General features: G+C 45.7%; 2 protein-coding genes across 2 annotated transcripts; one reads left to right on the top strand and one right to left on the bottom strand.

The window, feature by feature from the left end:
- The first annotated feature begins 69 nt into the window (after positions 1 to 69).
- On the top strand, positions 70 to 11,740 carry kmt5a (lysine methyltransferase 5A). The gene is made up of 8 exons (XM_033043890.1): positions 70 to 232; positions 484 to 560; positions 4,991 to 5,153; positions 6,924 to 7,158; positions 8,335 to 8,422; positions 8,556 to 8,615; positions 9,356 to 9,546; positions 10,988 to 11,740. The coding sequence occupies exons 1-8, from the start codon at positions 229 to 231 to the stop codon at positions 11,196 to 11,198; spliced, it is 1,029 nt and encodes a 342-aa protein (XP_032899781.1). The 5' UTR covers positions 70 to 228; the 3' UTR covers positions 11,199 to 11,740.
- Positions 11,741 to 14,723: 2,983 nt separating this feature from the next.
- On the bottom strand, positions 14,724 to 20,642 carry rilpl2 (Rab interacting lysosomal protein like 2). The gene is made up of 3 exons (XM_033043886.1): positions 18,546 to 20,642; positions 16,643 to 16,794; positions 14,724 to 15,126 (listed from the first exon to the last, which is right to left on the bottom strand). The coding sequence occupies exons 1-3, from the start codon at positions 18,840 to 18,842 to the stop codon at positions 15,063 to 15,065; spliced, it is 513 nt and encodes a 170-aa protein (XP_032899777.1). The 5' UTR covers positions 18,843 to 20,642; the 3' UTR covers positions 14,724 to 15,062.
- Positions 20,643 to 20,717: the final 75 nt, after the last annotated feature.

Raw genomic sequence — 20,717 nt, 5'->3', positions numbered from 1 at the left:
TCGCCCAATGGGCCGCCAGGCAATGGGCATATGGGGGGGCGGTGTCTGCAGTCCCGACCAATCAGAGGCCGCGGTATGGTGACTTGCTCAAGTTAGGCTGATGAGCGCAGCGTTTAAAACTTTGGTTTGGAAAAGTGTTGATGCGGCCAATCTGCTGTAGTTTAGTGATAGTGCTTTTTGTTAAAAATCAGCGTCTTTTTGTTCCTTTCTTGGATTATTTTCAATACTATGGGTAATATTTTCTAACTGTTCTTCAGTCCAGCTCTCGCTGCGGTGTTTTATTTTTGGGGGGCGCCTGGCTGGCGTTTACAGTCAATACGGTAGCGCTAAAGATGGCGGTGGCGCCGCCGCGCTGCTAGCTCCCTCGCCCACATCCTCCTCGAAGCAACTGACGCCCGTCCGGCTGCTCGGCTCTGCTCAGTCGGCTCATCTGCCCCCCTCCATAATGCGTTGAGCCTTGTCTCGATATGTTTTAATCCTTAGGGAAAGCAAAAGCAGTGCAGAAAGACGGCAGAGGCACGGCGGCGAAGGAGAACCGGCAACAGGCAGCCATGAATGAGGTACAAGCGACAGACAGGCGGGCGGGGGAGCCGAGGCCCCGAGCCGGCCCTTCCCTCCCAGCATATGCCCCGGCCCCTCTTAAACCCCATAGCCCATTCTGGCCTTCACACTGCATCCGCGGCTAATTGCACGGGGTTTAATTGTGTGATACTTAATGGAGATGTCATGGATACGTCGTCAATTGGCTAAATTACTGAATTGGACATCGAGTGATTCTGGGGCACTGACAATCGTGGGCAATTAACATTCAAGTAACGACTGAAAAATATAATTAAAAAACGGCAACTGTTCACAACGATTGGAGTGTCTCAAAATGTATTTGATATTCTTGGGTGATTAAAGAAAAGTCTGCCGTCTTGTAACTCCCGGGCCATAAACATTTAAAGTGATTGACACTTAATCCTCTTCATTTGGAAAGTTACAGACTCATGAAGTGCTGTCACCTGGCGCTCTTTGTTATGCAGCCTGATCACTCAGCAACTGGCATGTTGCTGGCCGTATTTGCCTTGGGGAAACCGAGAAATAAATAGGAAGCACAGTTTCAGAATACATAGTATTTCAATGCTATGTATTCAATAGTATTTGGAGGAATTTATTTGAAGAAGGTCATGAATCTTTGGAACTGCCCCAGACAACTGTAAGGGCTGAGCCATGTAATAATATTTAAGATCAAGACAGATGTGGTCAGATTGGGGGTGGAAGGTTAAAGGGAAAATATTCCAGGATTTCGTTGCTTCAGGTGTGATAGAATTGGAGGGGCAAGAGGTGGAGGTGTTGCATTGCTTATCAGGGAAGATATTACAGCAGTGCTTTGGCAGGATAGATTAGAGGGCTCGTCTAGGGAGGCTATTTGGGTGGAACTGAGAAATGGGAAAGGAGTAGCAACACTTATAGGGGTGTATTATAGACCGCCAAATGGGGAGCGAGAATTGGAAGAGCAAATATGTAAGGAGATTGCAGATATTAGTAGTAAGCACAAGGTACTGATTGTGGGAGATTTCAATTTTCCACACATAGACTGGGAAACACATTCTGTAAATGGGCTGGATGGGTTGGAGTTTGTAAAATGTGTGCAGGATAGTTTTTTGCAGCAATACATAGAAGTACCTACTAGAGAAGGGGCGGTGCTGGACCTCCTGTTAGGAAATGAGACGGGTCAGGTGGCAGAGGTATGCGTTGGGGAACAGTTCGGGACCAGTGATCACAATACCATTAGTTTCAATATAATTATGGAGAGGGTCAGAACTGGACCTAGGGTTGAGATTTTTGATTGGAGAAAGGCTAACTTTGAGGAGATGCGAAAGGATTTAAAAGGAGTAAATTGGGACATTTTGTTTTATGGGAAAGATGTGGAAGAGAAATGGAGTACATTTAAAGGTGAAATTTTAAGAGTACAGAATCTTTATGTCCCTGTTCGGTTGAAAGGAAATAGTAAAAATCGGAAAGAGCCATGGTTTTCAAGGGAAATTGGACACTTGGTTCGGAAAAAGAGGGAGATCTACAATAATTATAGGCAGCATGGAGTAAATGAGGTGCTTGAGGAGTATAAAGAATGTAAAAAGAATCTTAAGAAAGAAATTAGAAAAGCTAAAAGAAGATATGAGGTTGCTTTGGCAAGTAAGGTGAAAGTAAACCCAAAGGGTTTCTACAGCTATATTAATAGCAAAAGGATAACGAGGGATAAAATTGGTCCATTAGAGAGTCCGAGTGGACAGCTATCTGCAGAGCCAAAAGAGATGGGGGAGATATTGAACAATTTATTTTCTTCGGTATTCACCAAGGAGAAGGATATTGAATTATGTGAGGTAAGGGAAACAAGTAGAGTAGCTATGGAAACTATGAGATTCAAAGAAGAGGAAGCACTGACACTTTTGAGAAATATAAAAGTGGATAAGTCTCCAGGTCCGGACAGGATATTCCCTAGGACATTGAGGGAAGTTAGTGTACAAATAGCAGGGGCTATGACAGAAATATTTCAAATGTCATTAGAAACGGGAATAGTGCCGGAGGATTGGCGTACTGCGCATGTTGTTCCATTGTTTAAAAGGGGGTCTAAGAGTAAACCTAGCAATTATAGACCTGTTAGTTTGACGTCAGTGGTGGGCAAATTAGTGGAAAGGATACTTAGAGATAATATATATAAGCATCTGGATAAACAGGGCCTGATTAGGAACAGTCAACATGGATTTGTGCCTGGAAGGTCATGTTTGACTAATCTTCTTGAATTTTTTGAAGAGGTTACTCGGGAAATTGATGAGGGTAAAGCAGTGGATGTTGTATATATGGACTTCAGTAAGGCCTTTGACAAGGTTCCTCATGGAAGGTTGGTTAAGAAGGTTCAATGGTTGGGTATTAATGGTGGAGTAGCAAGATGGATTCAACAGTGGCTGAATGGGAGATGCCAGAGAGTAATGGTGGATGGTTGTTTGTCAGGTTGGAGGCCAGTGACTAGTGGGGTGCCACAGGGATCTGTGTTGGGTCCACTGTTGTTTGTCATGTACATCAATGATCTGGATGATGATGTGGTAAATTGGATTAGTAAGTATGCAGATGATACTAAAATAGGTGGGGTTGTGGATAATGAAGTAGATTTTCAAAGTCTACAGAGAGATTTATGCCAGTTGGAAGAGTGGACTGAAAGATGGCAGATGGAGTTTAATGCTGATAAGTGTGAGGTGCTACATCTTGGCAGGACATGGACGGGAAAGGAATGGAGGGTTATGGTCTGAGCGCAGGTATATGGGACTAGGGGAGAATATGTGTTCGGCATGGACTAGAAGGGTCGAGATGGCCTGTTTCCGTGCTGTAATTGTTACAGGGGAGAACTGAGGTAGTGGAGTTGGGGCCAATATCAGATCAGATGTGATCATACTATATGGCAGAGCCTGGCCTTGTCCTGTGTCTCTGTGTTTTACTCGGATTTTGAGTTTGGAAGAAGGTGCTTGCATCCCTGCAGCAGCCAGCAAATCCATCCTGCTGGTCTCCAAAATGCTCTTTCACGAGTACTGGGTGTCCCATCTAGTGTTGTTTACTTGGGTAGTCATTTGTATGCAGCAGGATGCCCCAGCACCAGTGCACCTCAATAGGCCGATGGTCCTTTTATGGACATAAAAATAGCTTTTTTTCCACGAGTAGTAGCTCTACTCAATAACCAAAAATCTATAGCCTCCTTTTGCTGTGGTATTTTATTTAATTCACATGTTTAATCAATAATGTTTTATTATTAATGTTTTATGTGTCATTCCTAACTGTCACTGTATGTCGTTGTCACTTGCGGGCGGAGCACCAAGGCAAATTCCTTGTATGTGAATACTTGGCCGTTAAACTTATTCATTCAGTCATATATTCCTACTGTTTTGATGTATTCAAGTCAAGTCAAGAGAGTTTATTGTCATTTCTCCCAGATAGGACAATGAAATTCTTGCTTGCTGCAGCACAACAGAATATTGTAGGCATAAATACAGATCAGATCAGTGTGTCCAAGTTGTGTTTCAAGAGTTAGATTTGACTCTTAGGGCTAACGGAATCAAGGGCTATGGGGAGAAAGCAGGAACAGGGTACTGATTCCGGATGACTATATTGAATGGCAGTGCTGGCTCGAAGAGTTTTCCTCTCCCTTCCCTTGGTTTATGCTCCAATATCAGATTCGGTTGGGTAGTTCTTTTTGTTTATCTGCACAGATAATGTTTTTGCAACTTTGTTAAATTGCCCACAATCAATGAAGAATTCCCATTAAAGACCCAATTTAATTATTTGGAACATAAAATATGTATAGTTAATCTATTTTATAGGCTATTTTGTTAATTGCCATGTTTTTAAAAACATGTTAGTCTGCATGCATCTTTGTCTGTTGGGCATCTCATTGCTGGCCCTGAAGCCGGTGGTGCAGTGGTGGTGTAGGTGCCAGCATGTTTCTGCAGCTGAGCTTTGTGGTGCATTGCCAGGCTGCTAGTCTAATGGTACATGGAGGTGATGAGCTCAGTCCAGGCAGATGTTGCCTCTATTCCACGGAGACCCTCTTTGTTCTTCCTCCAAGTCCTTCTGTTCATCTGATGTTACATGTAAATGATTTGTACGTTGGCCATTATGTGTTTTCTTGCTTGTATAGGTGTTTGTCTGCATCATTGGGATACAAAAGACAGTTTAGCTCTTTCATTAAGCCTGTGGTTTATTTTTGCAGTGTGGTTATGCTTCGCTGTATGTTTGCTTCTGGTCCATTCAACAACTGATCATTGCCAGTTCATTCCTATTTGTGATGCTAATCTTGCAAGAATTTCTATTAATTTAATTGAACTGTTTTTATCATTGCTGTGGGAGTGATTCTATGTGCAAATTATCTGTTTATACAAAACCTTTTTGGGAAGCAATTTATGGTGTGGCACTTTGGAAATTATTTGATTTATTTTTCCCTTCCTCCCTGTTTCACTAGAAAATTGCACGCATTAAACCGAAGCTCTTTCATCGTTTGAGCCCCATAAAAACCCATACATCTCGTGTCCCACTGCAAGATGAAAACTCTGCCACTTCAGATAATCAGATGAAGTTCCAAGTAAAATGTACTGTCAAATGTGAAATGCAGGAGGAGAAAGGAGGTATGTGAGGATTATCCCCTTTGGTATTTTGTAAACGGTTTCAAAAACTCTTGCTCGTCGTAATGATTGTGTGAATAATAATAATAAATTTGAAATCCATCATCAAACCATTTGTATTGAGAGCAAAAAAGCAAACTGCTGGAGGAACTCAGTGGGCTAGGCAGCATCTGTGAGGCAGAGAGATGGTCAATGTTTGGGTCGAGACCCTGCATCAAGACTAAGAATGTAAAGGGTAGATGGCCAGAGTAAAGAGTTGGGAGGCTGGCTGAGTCGGGAGCTGTTAAGTTGAACCAGTTGAGGGAGATGATGGGTAGATGGAGCCGGGTGGGGAAGGCGAAGGTGGGTTCGAGACAGAAGTGGGGAGGGGTAGGGGATATAGATAGAGGTGGGGGGCAGGGAGGTAATAAGTGGTGATACGAGAAGTGGTTACAGGTGCTGGAAGCTGGTAAGTAAAAGGGGGGGGGGGGGGATAGGGTAGAGCCAGATAAGGAGTGTGTGGTTGGCGGATGGAAACGGGTGAGGTAGGGAGAAATAAACTGACAGGGCTGTTTGGAAAACGTGGGCAGATGGGAGAGGAACGGGAATATAGGGGGATGATGGTTCTAGTGTAAAGGTGAAAGGTGGGCTCTATCCGTGCTGCATGTAAAGGAGCTAGGTGGGTGCTAGCATTTTTTTTGAAAGAGAAAGGCCGGAATAATTTTGCAGATTCTAGAGCTTGCAGTTTCTACGACTGGGTTGACAGAAATGCGGCAGCTACACGGCCCTGGACACTGTTCAGTTTCCAGAAGAGTGTTGGGTTTTTAAAACCATCCGTTACTTGGTAATCAGCATTACAGACATTGGCTTTTTAACACCAGGATTCTGTTCGCAGATTCAGATTTAGATTCAACTTTAATTGTCATTGTCGGTGTACAGTACAGGGACAACAAAATGCAGTACTCACTGCTGTGGTTTCAATTTATCCAGGCAATTACTCGTTCAACAACATACCAATGATCCCTGGTTGATTAGATCACCCTTATCACACAGAGAATCAGTGTAAGCTTTTGGGTGAAGGTGTTCCAGATTCCCTCCACTACAGCTGCGATATAGTGAAAGGCTGGATCGCTGGGACTGTAGTGGGCTGAGGGGTGACCTTATACATTTAATAAAATCATGAGTGTGTAGGAAGGAACTACAGATGTTGGTTTAAACCGAAGATAGACGCAAAATGCTGGAGTGACTCAGCAGGACAGGCAGCATCTCTGGAGGGAAGGAATGGGTGATGTTTTGGGTTGAGACCCTACTTCAGACTAGAGTCAGGGGAAAGTGAAACGAGAGATATAGATGGTGAACTAGAGAGATATAGAACAAATGAATGAAAGATATGCTATAAAGTAACAATGATAAAGGAAACAGGCCATTGTTAGTTGTTTACTAGGTGAGAACGAGAAGCTGGTGTGACTTGGGTGGGGGAAGAGGGAATGCCAGGGTTACTTGAAGCTAGAGAAATCAATATTCATAGCACTGGGCTGTAAGCTGCCCAAGCAAAATATGAGATCCTGTTCCTCCAATTTGCGTTTAGCCTCACTCTGACAATGGAGGAGACCTAGGACAGAAAGGTCAGTGTGGGAATGGGAAGGAGGATTAAAGTGTTTAGCAACCGGGAGATCAGGTTGGTTCAGGCATGAGGTCCCTTCTATTTCTTTTTTTGAGAGTAAGACATGTTTGTTTCTACTTTTAACGGTTTTTTTACATCAAGCGTGTAATTCTCTGCCTTTATTCCTGCAGGCGGACAAAAGGTTTGTGTGTCCAGTGCTAGAGATTCCACAAAATCTGGCAAAGAGCAGAAAAAGGAGCCAAATGTGAGTGAGGAAGGAGCAGAGACTGCAGCAGCCACCCCAACTACTGGTGGGAAATGTGCTAAAAAGGGCAGACCTGCGGCCCTTGGGAACAATCAAAGCAAAAAAGCAAATAGAAAATATGTTCGTAGGAAATGTACAGTGAAGCCTCAGAAACGCACACCGTGAGTTGAACGTGCATTGATATTGTGCTTCATTAGTGTTTGAGCTTGATGTCAATGAAAGGAGACCATTCAGCCCATTGAGCCTGTTCTCCCTTTCAGTGAGATCATGTTTGATCTAAAGTGGTGACGAGGAACTGTGGGTGCTGGTTTACCAAAGAAAGACACAACATGGATAGATAGCGTTTTGAGTGGGCTTGTCTAGACTAATTACAGGGAGGAGTGGATGGGAAAGATAGCTGGAGAGAGGAAGGCAACACAAAGCACGGCTGGCAAAGGGGTTGGCAAAGCACGGCTGAACACAGGCAAGGTGTTTTTATATTTGTAAGAAAAAGCTGCAGATGCTGGTTTAAATCGAAGGTAGACGTGCAGAATATTGAATAAAGGCCAGTGGTGAATAAACAGAGCCCAAAAGGATAAGAGTTGTGAATTATGAATATGGATGATGGAATATGGTGATCTTTCTGCAGCATTTTGTGTCTTTCTGTGGTCGATCCAAAATGGGCCTCAACACAAATTTTCTGTTCTCTCCCCATGTTCCTTGCCAACCTTGTCATTAAATGTATATCTGTTGGCACCTCCGAATGATTTCACCTCCACATTCTCTCTGAGAATTGCAAAGAGTTGCCACGCTCTGAGAAGAAATTGCTGCTCCTCTCTGGTGGGCAGCCCCTCAATCTGAGACACTGCCATCTGGACAATACTCCCACCCATAGGGATATCATATCACCTTTCACCGAGATCACCTCTTGCCCTTCAATAATGTGTGTGGACTCCAACCCTTCATTCCAGGAATCGACAGAATGAATTCAAGTTATCCTTAAATATAGAGACCAGAACCGTGCATGTTCCTCTCTTCAGTGAGTGCAGTCTCTCCAGAATCATATCATTTCATCCCCAAAATCAAAAGGAGTAATTTTGCAACGATTGGCAGGGAAGCGTTGCCACAAGCTGTTGCTGGTGACCTGCCCGACTGCCTCCAGCTGCCTGTTGCGATGCTGTGATGTTTATGCTGCTAAGCCGATGGCTGGCAGAAGCAGGTGGGGCAGTTTAACCATTCGGCAGATTGAGGCAGGACAAAGACGCGGTGTTTCTCAGACTCTGTTGCCCTTCCTGTAATGTCTATGCTGCTGCACCTTGGAGACTTTCGTTAATTAAGCTCTCCTTCATTCCTGCCAGAGTGAAGAGCCCTGCCGGTCGGAATCACAAGCTTACTGATTACTACCCGATCCGCAGGAGTTGTAGGAAGTGTGAAGGGCAGCTGAAGGTAACTCTTTCAGACTCTTCTCTGGGCCTACCACCACCCAGGTGGTGCAGGGCTGGTGGATTTCCCATTTGCTGCTGCACGATTGGATATGGCCACAGACATGCTGACTTAATCACTTCTGTTCTTCCCGCAGTCAGAAGAAAAGAAAATAATTGACGAATTCCTTCGGAACGGGAAGGAAGAAGGAATGCAGGTACTGTTGTAATATGCAAACGTGTGGAGTTAAAACTGGAGCCTTGGCTCTGGGTTGGAAGCAACATCGTCCAGTGCTGAGTGAATGTAAACCTGCACACTGGCCAATTAATGGCAGAGGACTGGAAAAGTGGCAGGGTGCGCTTTTATTCCCCCTGACACAACAGTATTTAATATTTGTTACGTGTAATTGCCTGTATCGTCTGTGGTGTTTTCTACCGAGACAGCGAGTGTACTAAAACAGTCTCCAGCATCGCCTGGCTGCAGACATTATAATAACCACATCCCCATTGCTCTCTGCAAAGGACAGACTGCACCCCCTCCACAAACATCTGGATCTCCTGCCATCAGGCAAGAGATACCGTAGCATCAAAGCCCGGACAACCAGACCGCTAAACAGCTTCCTTCCACAGGATGTGAGGCTGCTAAACAGTCACTCCACCTGCTTTTTGCACTGACAATTTGAAAACAACTCTGGCACTGGCCACTTAAATTAGCTGCCCTGGACAATTTATGACTTTTTACTTGTATTTTTAATGTTGCTGTTTTTTACTTGCATTTTTTAACAATTAGTATTGTTTTAATCAGGGACTGGATTGTTTTTATTTATGTGTGAAATGTTTAAGTTTTATGTGCGATGCTCTGGTATTCCCTGGGAAACGTCTTCTCATTTTACACTGTACACCTGTTGCTTTGCAAGATGACAAAGGTTGATTGATTGAACTTCCTCTGTTCCTGCAGGTTAGTGCGATTGACGGGAAGGGCCGTGGTGTGATGGCCACTAAACCTTTTCAACGCGGAGACTTTGTGGTGGAATACCACGGCAACCTCATTGAGTTTGCCGATGCAAAGAATCGAGAGGCTGAATATGCGCGGGATCCCACCACTGGCTGCTACATGTACTACTTCCAATACCTCAGTAAAACGTACTGGTAAGCCCTTCCTCTGACAGTGCTCTGGGTGGGTCCCACATCCCCGGTGCTCTCTGCTCAACACCTGTGCACAGTGCAGTCACCACACCTAATTCTAACAGCTCTGCTGCTCTGCAGTGAATACCCCACACATTAATAATCTTGCCACAAATTGGAGACTATCTGTCAGTGCAGTTCACATCTTGATATTTCATCTGAACTGTTTGGTTGAATTGTCTGTTGTCTGTTTTTTACATGGTGTATCTATCCATGCTGTATCTCTAAACTAAACTTAGTGTGGAGCGTTCCCAGCATCAGTATTTAATCCAAAATGAAAATGGTGGGGGATATTGACAGGTAAAAATGAATCTACGGAGAGTGAGTTCACACGTTCGATGACCTTGAGTAATATTTGCCCACTTTGAGCTGCAGTTTGCTGAAGGAAACAGCAGAGTTGGTTCTGTTACAACACTGCATTGCAGCCAAAGTGTGACAAGTGGCAGCAGCCTAGCTCTAGCCCATTAGATTGTCACAGAAGTATTTTGATTGCAAGTTGCCCACTGAGTGCAGGATGATTCACTGGGACTGCCACTCAAACTGGATTTGTGCGGCAGAGGGTTAGGTTGGGCCTTGTCTGTAGTGGGTATTGAGCATATTGCACCTTGCAGCACGGGGCCTGTGTCAAGTACACTTCAGTCGTGCTGAGAGTTTCTGCTTCGGTCACCCCCTCCCTTTCAGGCATTGGGTCCCACATTCCTCCATCCAGAGGAGAACAAATTCTCTTTGCTTATCATTTGTGAAAGTATTCACCAGGCTTGGCTGATCCATGTTCCCTGAGAGCAGTGATTGTATCCGTGACGTGTGAAGGGACTGGAGATCAGTGGTGCCTGTGCCCAGAACTCTTGAGCAGCTGTTGCGATGAATTGAATTAAATACTTTATTGTCACGTGTGATGAGTCACAGTGAAATTCTTTGCTTGCATATCCAAGGTTTGCAAATAGTCGCCCATAAAAGGTGCTTACATAGTACCCCTGTGCCAGGACCCCCTTTGTTCTCCCCCTCCCCCTCATGGCAGTCCCCTCCCCCCTCCCTCCCCATACCGGGTCCTCCTTTGTTCCTTCCTTCGGCAGCGACGTCCTCACTTACACGTGTCCGTCAGCCGGCACCGCCATTGACCGCCGCCCCGACCTCTCCACTAACACTGCCGGGTTGTCTCCGTGGTGCCACCTAGGCCCCAGACCAGGGGACTGGGAGTTGGTGCACGTCCAGCCTCCACACCAGTTGAGGGACACGTGGAGTCCTCAGTGAAACTGTCCAGAGCAGCCCAAGGCGTGAGAGATGTTCATGGAGTGAGGAGGGTTCTTGTACAGTGTGAGATTAGTCTGATTTGGGGTGGCTATCGAATGGCTTTCATGTTCGAGGAGCGTGCTTTTAATTCCTGATTTTGGTGCCACATTTCCAGCGTGGATGCGACGAGGGAGACGACTCGCCTGGGCCGGCTGATCAACCACAGCAAGAACGGGAACTGTCAGACCAAGCTGCACCACGTGGATGGCAAGCCCCATCTTGTACTGGTTGCCTCGCGGGACATTGCAGAAGGGGAGGAGCTGCTCTACGACTATGGAGATCGGAGCAAGACCTCGATTGCAGCGCATCCCTGGCTGAAGCAGTGAGGCAGGGGAGAGGAGTGCAGCATTTGTAACTGAGGTTGTTGCTGGGCCTTGGTGATTCCGGTAATTCATCAACCTCCATTGCACGCTGCTCCCGATCCCAGCAGCTGTTCTTGCCTCTTTGGAACTTTTAGATATTAATGCTTACTAAATCTTGCAGGGCGGGGGTGTGCTTAGCAGCTTGCTGTCATGAAGCAGATTCTGTATTTTATGTGAACTATTTCAGTTGTACAGTAGTGGCAGCCTAGGCCTGCTTTTATGCTCTGTATCAGAAACTTACTTCTGATATTTCAGTGATTGAATGGTATCATTTGTGAAGTGACGGACCATTTTTAGAACAGTTCTGTGTGCTGAATAATGAATTTGTCCCTTCCATCTGCAAGAGGTGATTGGACACTTCAAAATGCGATTGTTTATGCTGAATTAGATTTTTAACATGGGATTGTTCGTCACGCCCGAGCACCTGTTGTAAATGGCTATTTAAAGTTTGTGTACAAAAGCTTCATGTTGAAGATTATTGAAATAAACTCTGTGACCTAGTTGTACTGAAGCAGTATCTGTTGATGGTTCCAGCTATCCTGGCTTAACTGTCTGCCCGCCCTCCCTCACTGAGGGACTGACTAACACAGATGATTGCATCTGAATACTGGGCCGTGACCACCAGGCTGCATTGGGAATGGTTGCTCAGTGATGGATGAAGTGAGTCCCATGCAGTCCTGCTGTACCCACAGCCTGGCCACCTGGCAGAGCCAGGCTGCACTACCCTCTCAATCTGATCCCACTTGTACATGGTACATCATCCCACTCCTTCACCATGGATGGCTTTTAAATTCCATGTGCCACCTTTATGCAAACGTCACTCGTCACTGATGTAAGTTGGGGAGCTGAGTGAGCGTTTAACAGATGGGAGATCCCACATACTGAGCTGATGCACTCTGACTGCAGGAAGAGGGTGGTCCAAGCAGTAAGACCGGTTCACCTCCTCTACGACTGGCCCCAGAACAAGCTCAGCACAGCAGCTGGTATACATGAGCCTCTCATAACCCATTCTGACCACTCTTCCAACAGAAAGAGCTCCTTCAGATACAGACACCATCAAGGATTTGGAACAGCTGGAGACGGGGGCCTTGTGTGTTGTGTTCTACGTGATTCCAATGGCTTGAGCTGACTGGGCTTTATCCATAATTGGACTGGTTTGAAATACCTAAAATTAGATTCAGTTGCAAGTAACAAAAGGTTCCCATAAAACATATTTAAATTTCTACTGTACACAAAAATGCTGGAGAAACTCAGTGGGTGCAGCAGCATCTATGGAGCGAAGGAAATGGGTGACGTTTCGGGCCGAAACCCTTCTTCAGACTGCAGACTTAAATTTCTATTATCTGCTTAAGGAACATCTGTAATAACTGAAATTAGAACACAGCTGTCACAGTGATGTTCTGGGCATAACCACTGTTTTCAACTTAAGTGAGGGCATTTACCATGGTATAACTGGAGTTGTCGACAGTGAGCTGAGCTGTAGGTCAGTGGATGCTCAGATACTTTGAACAGTTGGTCCATTACTTGTGGCAGACAAGGACCAGGCTCAACCTGTGGTTGACAGAGGAGGTCAAGGGCAGTGTTCAATTAAACACCGGGGTATACAGACTGGTTGGGGGTGCAAGGACCAGGAAGGTTTTAGGTCCAGCAGCAAAAGACCTAAATGCTGATAAACGAGAACATTGACTGAGACTAAACTTGTGTAATATCAAACTAAACAGTCCGTTTCCATGGAAGAAGGTGGCCAAAGTAGTTGTGGGACAGAACATGGCTTGTGACTTAATAACAGGAAACAAATAAATAATAGGTGTATATACAGTGCAATCAATGTTTGTGACAAAGACCTATCACTTACTTATTTGCCTCTGTATTCCACAATTTGAGATTTGTAATAGAAAAAACACATGTCAGATATTATTAAAGGGTATTTTTTATACATTTTAGTATCACTATGTAAAAATTACAGCTGTGTGTATAAATTGTCTGGCCCCCCCCCCCCCCCATTTCAGGGCACCATAATGTTTGGGACACATGGCTTCACATGTGTTTGCAATTGCTCCGGTGTGTTTAATTGCCTCCTTAATGCAGATAGAAGAGAGCTCTCAGCACCAAGTCTTTCCTCCAGTCTTTCCATCGCTTTTGGAAACTTTTATTGCTGTTTATCAACATGAGGTCCAAAGTTGTGCCTATGAAAGTCAAAGAAGCCATTATGAGACTGAGAAACAAGAATAAAACTGTTAGAGACATCAGCCAAACTTACGGCTCACCAGGGGTGGAAGATTGCAACCTTCACCCTGTTTCGACGAATGCAATCAACGGCGTGCACAATCATATAAGATCAAATAGAACATGTTGTCTACACTTTAGGCTGTGCACGCTATAAGCAAGAAGAAGAAGGCTTACCAAAATTAACAGTTTGGAATCTCCACAGCTGATGGCAGAAGAATTCTCCCTATAATAAAGAAAAATCCCCAAACACCTATCCGACAGATCAGAAACACTCTTAAGGAATCAGGCATGGATTTGTCAATGACCATTGTCCACAGAAGACTTTGTGAACAAAAATAGAGGCTACACTGCAAGATGCAAACCACTGGTTAGCTGCAAAAATAGGATTTCTGAAGTGTATAGACACATCCTATCTCCTCAAGTTCAAACAAATGCCTCAAAACCCATTGGCCAGTGGTCCATTCTACAGCAAGACAATGATCCCAAACATACTGCTAAAGCAACAAAGCAAAGAGAGTGGTGAGTGTGGAATTCTCTGCCTCAGAGGGCGGTGGAGGCAGGTTCTCTGGAATGCTTTCAAGAGAGAGCTAGATAGGGTTCTTAAAAATAGCGGAGTCAGGAGATATGGGGAGAAGGCAGGAGCGGGGTACTGATTGAGGATGATCACATTGAATGGCGGTGCTGGCTCCAAGGGCCGAATGGCCCACTCCTGCACCTATTGCCTATTGTGTTTTTCAAAGCTAAAAAATTCTTGAGTGGCCAAGTCAATCACTTGATCTGAACCCAATTGAGCATGCCTTTTATATGCTGAAGAGAAAACTGAAGGGGACTAGCCCCCAAAACAATTATAAGCTAAAGATGGCTGCAATACAGGCCTGGCAGAGCATCACCAGAGAAGACGCCCAGCAATGATGTCTATGAATCGTAGACTTCAAGCAGTCATTGCATGCATAGGATATGCAACAAAATATTAAACATGACTACTTTAATTCACATGACATTGCTGTGTCCCAAACATTATGGTGCCCTGAAATGGGGGGGACTATGTATAAACATTGCTGTAATTTCCACATGGTGAAACCAAAATGGCCTTTATTAAAATCTGACAATGTGCATTTAAACCGCATGTGATTTTTTTTTCTATTACAAATCTCAATGGCAAGTACAGAGGCAAATAAATAAATGACTGGTCTTTGTCCCAAACATTATGGAGGGCCCTGGCTATATATATATATATATATATATATATATATAATTTCATTTTGCATTTGCCTTTACTGTGGAGAATGCTGTAAAAATCCCTAAGATAACAGAACTTTGGCCCACAATGTCTGTGCCAAACAAGGACCCCAGGACACATTTATTGTCAGTGGTGTAATATTAAGAGGGGATTTGAGACAGAATTGTTTTTTCCCCCATGAGATGATTGAAACTTGGAACTCAGAGCGAGTAGTGATGGCAGATACTCGCACACCGGGGTGTACAGAGCTATGGGCTGTGTTGGATAATAGGCTTGATATGAATGGGTACTTGTTGGCCTGCGTGGATATGGTGGGCTGAAGGGCCTGTTTCCTTGCTGCGTGACTCTATGAATGTACTTCATCCACTTCCATCATTAGGACATGGTTCACCGTCTCCTTCCTCAGCTTGAGTGATCGTTGCACTGAAAGAAAGCACACAATGTGACTGTCACATCACAGACACATATCTCTGCTTTAAGCATCAACTCTGATCATAAAGTGTGTTATGTCAACATGGGAAGTGAAGGAAGGCATTCACCCCCATGAACCTGTCTCCCACCACAGCCCAGCCATTTACAGCCAATCCATGACCATTTGTGTTCCCCACATCCCTCTCATGGGGAAATAATTAATCAGTGCAGCTGTACTTGGTCAACAATAAACCCTCACTGTCACATTTAAAACTAAGAATTGTTCTCATTTCTATTATAATTTCTGGACAAGAATGAAATCCCTCTCACCCTGTGTACAGGAGTCTTTGCTGAGTTTATTTTTTAGAGATACGGCGCAGAAACAGGCCCTTTAGCCCACTGAGTCCACACCGACCAGCGACCAAACCACACATTAACACTATCCTACACATTTATATCAGCCAATTAATCTACAACCCTGTACGTCTTTGGAGTCTGGGAGGATCATGAGAAAACCCATGCAGGTCACGGGGAGAACGTACAAACTCTGTCTGGACAGCACCCGTAGTCGGAATCGAACCTGGGTCTCAGGCGCTGTAAGGCAGCAACTCTACCGCTGTGCTGCCTACTTCTCTCCTGAGAGGGCAGACCGTCTCCAGTTTGTTATCTCTGCCCCCTGTACCCAACCCCCACCAACAGCAATGAGTGCGCTCTGTCCATCTCATCAGTTACCCCAAATATTAGTTAAATCACCTAATGTAACTTCCAGTTTGCCTCTCATTTCCTCATTTGTTTGTAACCCAGGTCTTGTCTCCACACACGAGCGTGTGGATGTTCAGCAGGGTCCTGTTTATGGTCAGGAGCAGGAACTAGGGTTAACTTATGTATGAAGAAACTGCAGATGCTGGTTTTCATTTGGGCAGCCCTTGCTCTCTCTCTCTCTCTCCCTCCCCCTTCTCAGTTCTCCGACTACATTTTATCTGTTTGCTTTGTTGTTACCTTCTCCCAGCCAACAATGATCTATTCTACATTTCCATTATTCTCCATTCCCTTTGTCCTGTTTTCACACCTTACACTTCCTTATCTATGTATCTCCTTCTCTCCTGGCCTCAGTCTGAAGAAGGGTCTCGACCCGAGACGTAACCCATTGCTTCTCTCCAGAGATGCTGCCTGTACCGCTGAGTTACTCCAGCTTTTTGTGTCTAACCAGGGTCCACCTCTTGGGCGCTTTTACACTTCACTGCGCCGACTCTACCACCACCCTGGCCACTTGTCCCCTCAGTGATTTGCATTGGAACCTACATGAACTCACTCAGAGAAATCAGTTATGGTATCAAAGGCTCTTCCTCAGAGTTTGATTCCTGACTAAATAAAAGCAAAGTATTGCAAAATAGTGACACAAAAATGGAGAATGCAGGAATCAGTCAGCAAGTCAGGATACTGACTTTTCAGGTCAGAGTATTTCCACAAGACTCTGCTGAAGAACGTTTCTCGTCATGAATCGGTCTGGGCCGAGACCTGGACCCACCTTTGGTAGCACTGGATGGCTGCGCGGGTGGTCAGTAGCTGAGCCTTAAGGTGGTTACGTTCATGCAGCACTTCACTCAGTTCCTGCAAGGTGAACCGCGGGCAGTTCGGATCCTTCAGGTTCATGATGAACTTGGCCGCTCCAATGTTTTGCTGCTTTCAGAGATTAAAGTGATTAACCTGGTGAATGCGCTGTGTGGAAACCCATTGCTGAGACAGATCCGCGTCCCACTGCAGTGCAACAGCAACCTTTACAATGGCATCAATATTAGAAAACAATGCACAGCAGTGGGATTGGGCACTGATCTAGTACATGCTCAATGGCCTCTTTTTAGCTTTATACAGCATTGAAACAGGCCTTTCAGCCCAATGAGTCTGTGCTGACTACCATGCCTATCTATACTAATCCCACATGCCTGCATTCATTCCATATCCCGCTGTGCCTCACTCTTTCAAGTACCTGTCCAGACGCCTCTTAAATGATGTTAGTGTTCCTGTCTCCACCACTTCCTCTGGCAGCTCATTCCAGAAAGCAACTACTCTGTGTGGAAAGTGTATCTGTCAGTTCCCCATTAAAATCTCTTCCCTCTCTCCATAAATCTATGCTGTCCAGTTCTAGACACTGCTGCCAAGGGGTATAGACACTGGTTAATGACCCTCTCTGTGCTTCTCATACGCCTATATACGTAGGCGTCCTTCACATCATTGGCAACAGTCCCAACCCGTCCAATCTCTCCTGAGAATTCAAGCCATCCCATCCCTGTAACATCCCGTGAATCTTTGATCCACCCTCTCTAACTCAATCACACCCTTCCTGTAATGTGGTGGCCAGAACTGCACCCAATACTCCAAGAGCAGCCTAACCAATGTTTAGTGCAACTGTAACATGACGTTCAATACCTCAGCTGCTTTGTCGTGTGATTGTAAGATGTACAGGTTTGTGTTGGGATCCCAACAATCTCTCAGGGAAGCGAGCTGTGGTTTACAAATCTGTTGCCGTCTGTCTGATGCCTGGGATTCAGAGACTGAACCAAGTCTAGCCGGCAGAATTGTGGCCAGGTGGTTGTAAATATTTGGAGTCAGTGAAGCCTTCACTGGCTGGAACAGGTTTAATCCTGACTACAGGTGCTGTCGGTACGGAGTTACTACGTTCTCCCTGTGACCATGTGCGTTTTCTCCAGGTGCTCTGGTTTCCTCCCCCATTCCAAAGACATGTAGGCTTGTACGTTAATTGGCTTCTGTAAAAGTGTGTAGAACCGGTCTACGGGTGCTCACTGGTCAGCATGGACTTGGGAGGCCAAGGGGCCCATTTCCACACTGTGTCTCTGGTTAACTAATCTGTCCACAATATTATCTACAACACCAATGTCCACAGTATCCACTGTCTCATGTCTACTGTACAATGTTCACATTACCAATGGCAGCAACATCTTCTGTCTAATGTCGCCTGTACAGTGTCTGCTGTCTCCGATATCAATGGGCAGTCTACACCATCACCTACAAAATCTTGTCTAATATCCTAAACAATACGATAGAACTTTATTTATTCCAGGAGGGAAATTGATCTGCCAACAGTCATAAAACACAAGAAACATGAAATTAAAGTGACGAGTGGAAAGTCCAGGATTGTGGAGGGGGTGGGAAAGTCAGTCTGCCCCACGACAGAAGGGGGAGGAGTTGTACAGTTTGATAGCCACAGGGAACAAGTTTCCAATACAAATTGGCAGTCTACACCATCACCTACAAATCCTTCTGTCTAATATCTCTTGTACAAGGTCTCCAAAACTAAGGGACAGTCGACATCATCACCTACAATATCTCCACCACTAAGGGTCAGTCTACACTGTCTGAGAGCAGTGGGCAGCCCCAGGTGGGCAGTTGTTGTGGCTGACATCTCTCCCTACCTCCTGCACAGGGTCAGTGGCTTTACTCCGCAGTTCTCCGATAAGTGTTTCTGCTTCTGCCTTCAGTCCATCCCGCTCCAGTCTCAGCTCCTCCAGGCTGACGGAACTTTGGCTCACCAGACTCTCAAGCATTTTTAACACTCTGACGATCTGGAACTGCAAGTCAAAAACTGCCATGGAACTTTGCGAGCTGTTCACTTCCCTGAACTGACAACCGAGCTGGTGGGAGATGTCGTAGACATCTTCAACTGCGAGCTCCAGGGGATCCTTATTGAAGGGCGGCCCTGCACCCTGCATCCTCTGGTAATTTCCAATCTCAGGGTGACGATCAGACCTCAACAGTGCGAGGTGCAGCAGCGGTTTGGAGCAACCTTCTCTCAACCTCAGGAGAGTTCTGGGAATTTACAGGAGTTCATTCTATTTCTCTCTTCCCGTCCTTATTCCTTCACTGCCTGTGGTGGGGGAGCCTGCTTGTTGTTTGTGGTTGCTCGGCGACGGCAGGAGAGGGAAGGTGTTGGTTGTGGACAAGCCGGTTGTCAGAGCAACCCTGCAAACATCAAACACCTCCATCTCTGCGCTTGGCTCCATCCCAGTCAGTGGCGAGTGCAATACACAGTGCGATCCCACAGACAGTGCACAGTGCGATCCCACAGACAGTGCACTGTGCTATCCCAGACAGTGCTCCTGCAATGTGCCTGAGGGTCAGACATTGGGCAGTGCATTGACTGAGCCACTCATGTATCTCCCACAAACACAATTCATTGTCTGTCGTCGGGGAACCACGTTCACTGGAGCCATGTCTCCATGGTTACAGTTTCCACTCGACAGGTCGAGGCAGACACTCACTCCTCCTGCAGTGTGAGGTCACTCCACACTTAGAGAAACACTATGGGAGGAAACCTACATGGTCACAGGGGAACATACAAACTCCACACAGACAGCACCCGAGGTGTGGATCAAACCTGGGTCTCTGGCACTGAGAGGTAGCGGCTCTACCTGCTGCGCCACCGTGCCGCACTGTAAACTTGATGCAATGTCAACACTTCACAAGAACTATGCCAAACAGTAGGTGTGAGAGAGAGAAAGATCCCACGCTAGAGACACAACAATATCTAGTCTATCAGTGGATGTGTGGGCTCAGATCCAGGAGATTCAGGACAGTAACAGCACTTGGTCAGTGACTTATGTATTTTTAATGAATAACTGATTAAACACTGAAGTGGTTTGACTATATTAGTTGAAAAGCAAAAAATGGTAAATCGTGGGAATCTGAAATGAAACCCAAGGTGAGATGCCCAGCAGGTCAGGCAGCATCAGAGGAGAGAGAAACACACGGTTCACACTAGGGCCACAAGGGCTGAGAGAATGCCACAGTCACAATCCCAGCAGTGTCTGCCTGCGGCTGCTGACTGACCCAGCGGCAGGTTGAACACAGACCTTTCATCACCAGCTCCATCTGTACAAAGCCTGAACAGACACGGAGAAAGCCAGGCTCACTCTTCACAGCAAAGGTAACACAGCCTCCTCACACACGCTGACACCTTCTCTACAGTCACTCTCTGCTGGAACACACTCAATGTGAAGCAATGGAAAGGGATTCACTGGAGAACACTCTCTCTTCTGGAGAATGTTTCACTGACTTCCTTCAGCAGAGGTTTTCTACGTCAGGGTTTTGAAGACTCAGCCAATGAACTGTGTGGGGAAAATAGGGAGTTGTTCCTTTGAGCTGTTTTACCTCCAGCTTGGTTGGACATAGATGTTGCAATGCCCCAACTGTCCACTTCATCTGTACTCTGCTTCTCTGGACCAGAGGCATGGTGTCACTGACGACCAGCCTTCCAGCGGTTACTTTACAAACCGCTCCAAACAAGCTGCGCGCAGCTGAAGGAATGGCGGGCGGCAGCTGACTTTCCACAGCTCGTGGTTTACACGGGGCTGTGGGGGACATCAGACACAAGACTGGCTGGCTCGACTACCAAGATCAGAGTTCCTTCTTAAACACTTTGCCTACTCCACTGCGAAATCTCCTCAAGGTATGCCTACTTTGAAGAGGTTCTCCTCCTCCCTCCGGGGACAGTTTCACAACCTCCTCTCTAACTGCTCCCCCCCTCCACCCTCCATCAGTCTGAAGAAGGGTCTCGGCCCGAAACGTTGCCTATTTCCTTCACTCCA

Source organism: Amblyraja radiata, chromosome 25 (assembly GCF_010909765.2).
Source record: "Amblyraja radiata isolate CabotCenter1 chromosome 25, sAmbRad1.1.pri, whole genome shotgun sequence".
Taxonomy (NCBI): Eukaryota; Metazoa; Chordata; class Chondrichthyes; order Rajiformes; family Rajidae; genus Amblyraja; species Amblyraja radiata.
Note: the sequence above shows the minus strand (reverse complement) of the source record. Positions and strands in the feature narration are given on the sequence as shown.

What these genes read in the sequence shown, in the direction of transcription:
- rilpl2 (XM_033043886.1), bottom strand. Translation starts at nt 18,842, where the DNA reads ATGCAGGGTGCAGGGCCGCCCTTCAATAAGGATCCCCTGGAGCTCGCA. An exon ending in CCACTGACCCTGTGCAGGAG is followed by an intron (nt 16,795 to 18,545) that starts GTAGGGAGAGAT and finishes CTCTGAAAGCAG; the next exon opens with CAAAACATTGGAGCGGCCAA. An exon ending in GCCATCCAGTGCTACCAAAG is followed by an intron (nt 15,127 to 16,642) that starts GTGGGTCCAGGT and finishes GCTTTCTTTCAG; the next exon opens with TGCAACGATCACTCAAGCTG.
- kmt5a (XM_033043890.1), top strand. An exon ending in AATGCAGGAGGAGAAAGGAG is followed by an intron (nt 5,154 to 6,923) that starts GTATGTGAGGAT and finishes TTATTCCTGCAG; the next exon opens with GCGGACAAAAGGTTTGTGTG. An exon ending in TACCTCAGTAAAACGTACTG is followed by an intron (nt 9,547 to 10,987) that starts GTAAGCCCTTCC and finishes CCACATTTCCAG; the next exon opens with CGTGGATGCGACGAGGGAGA.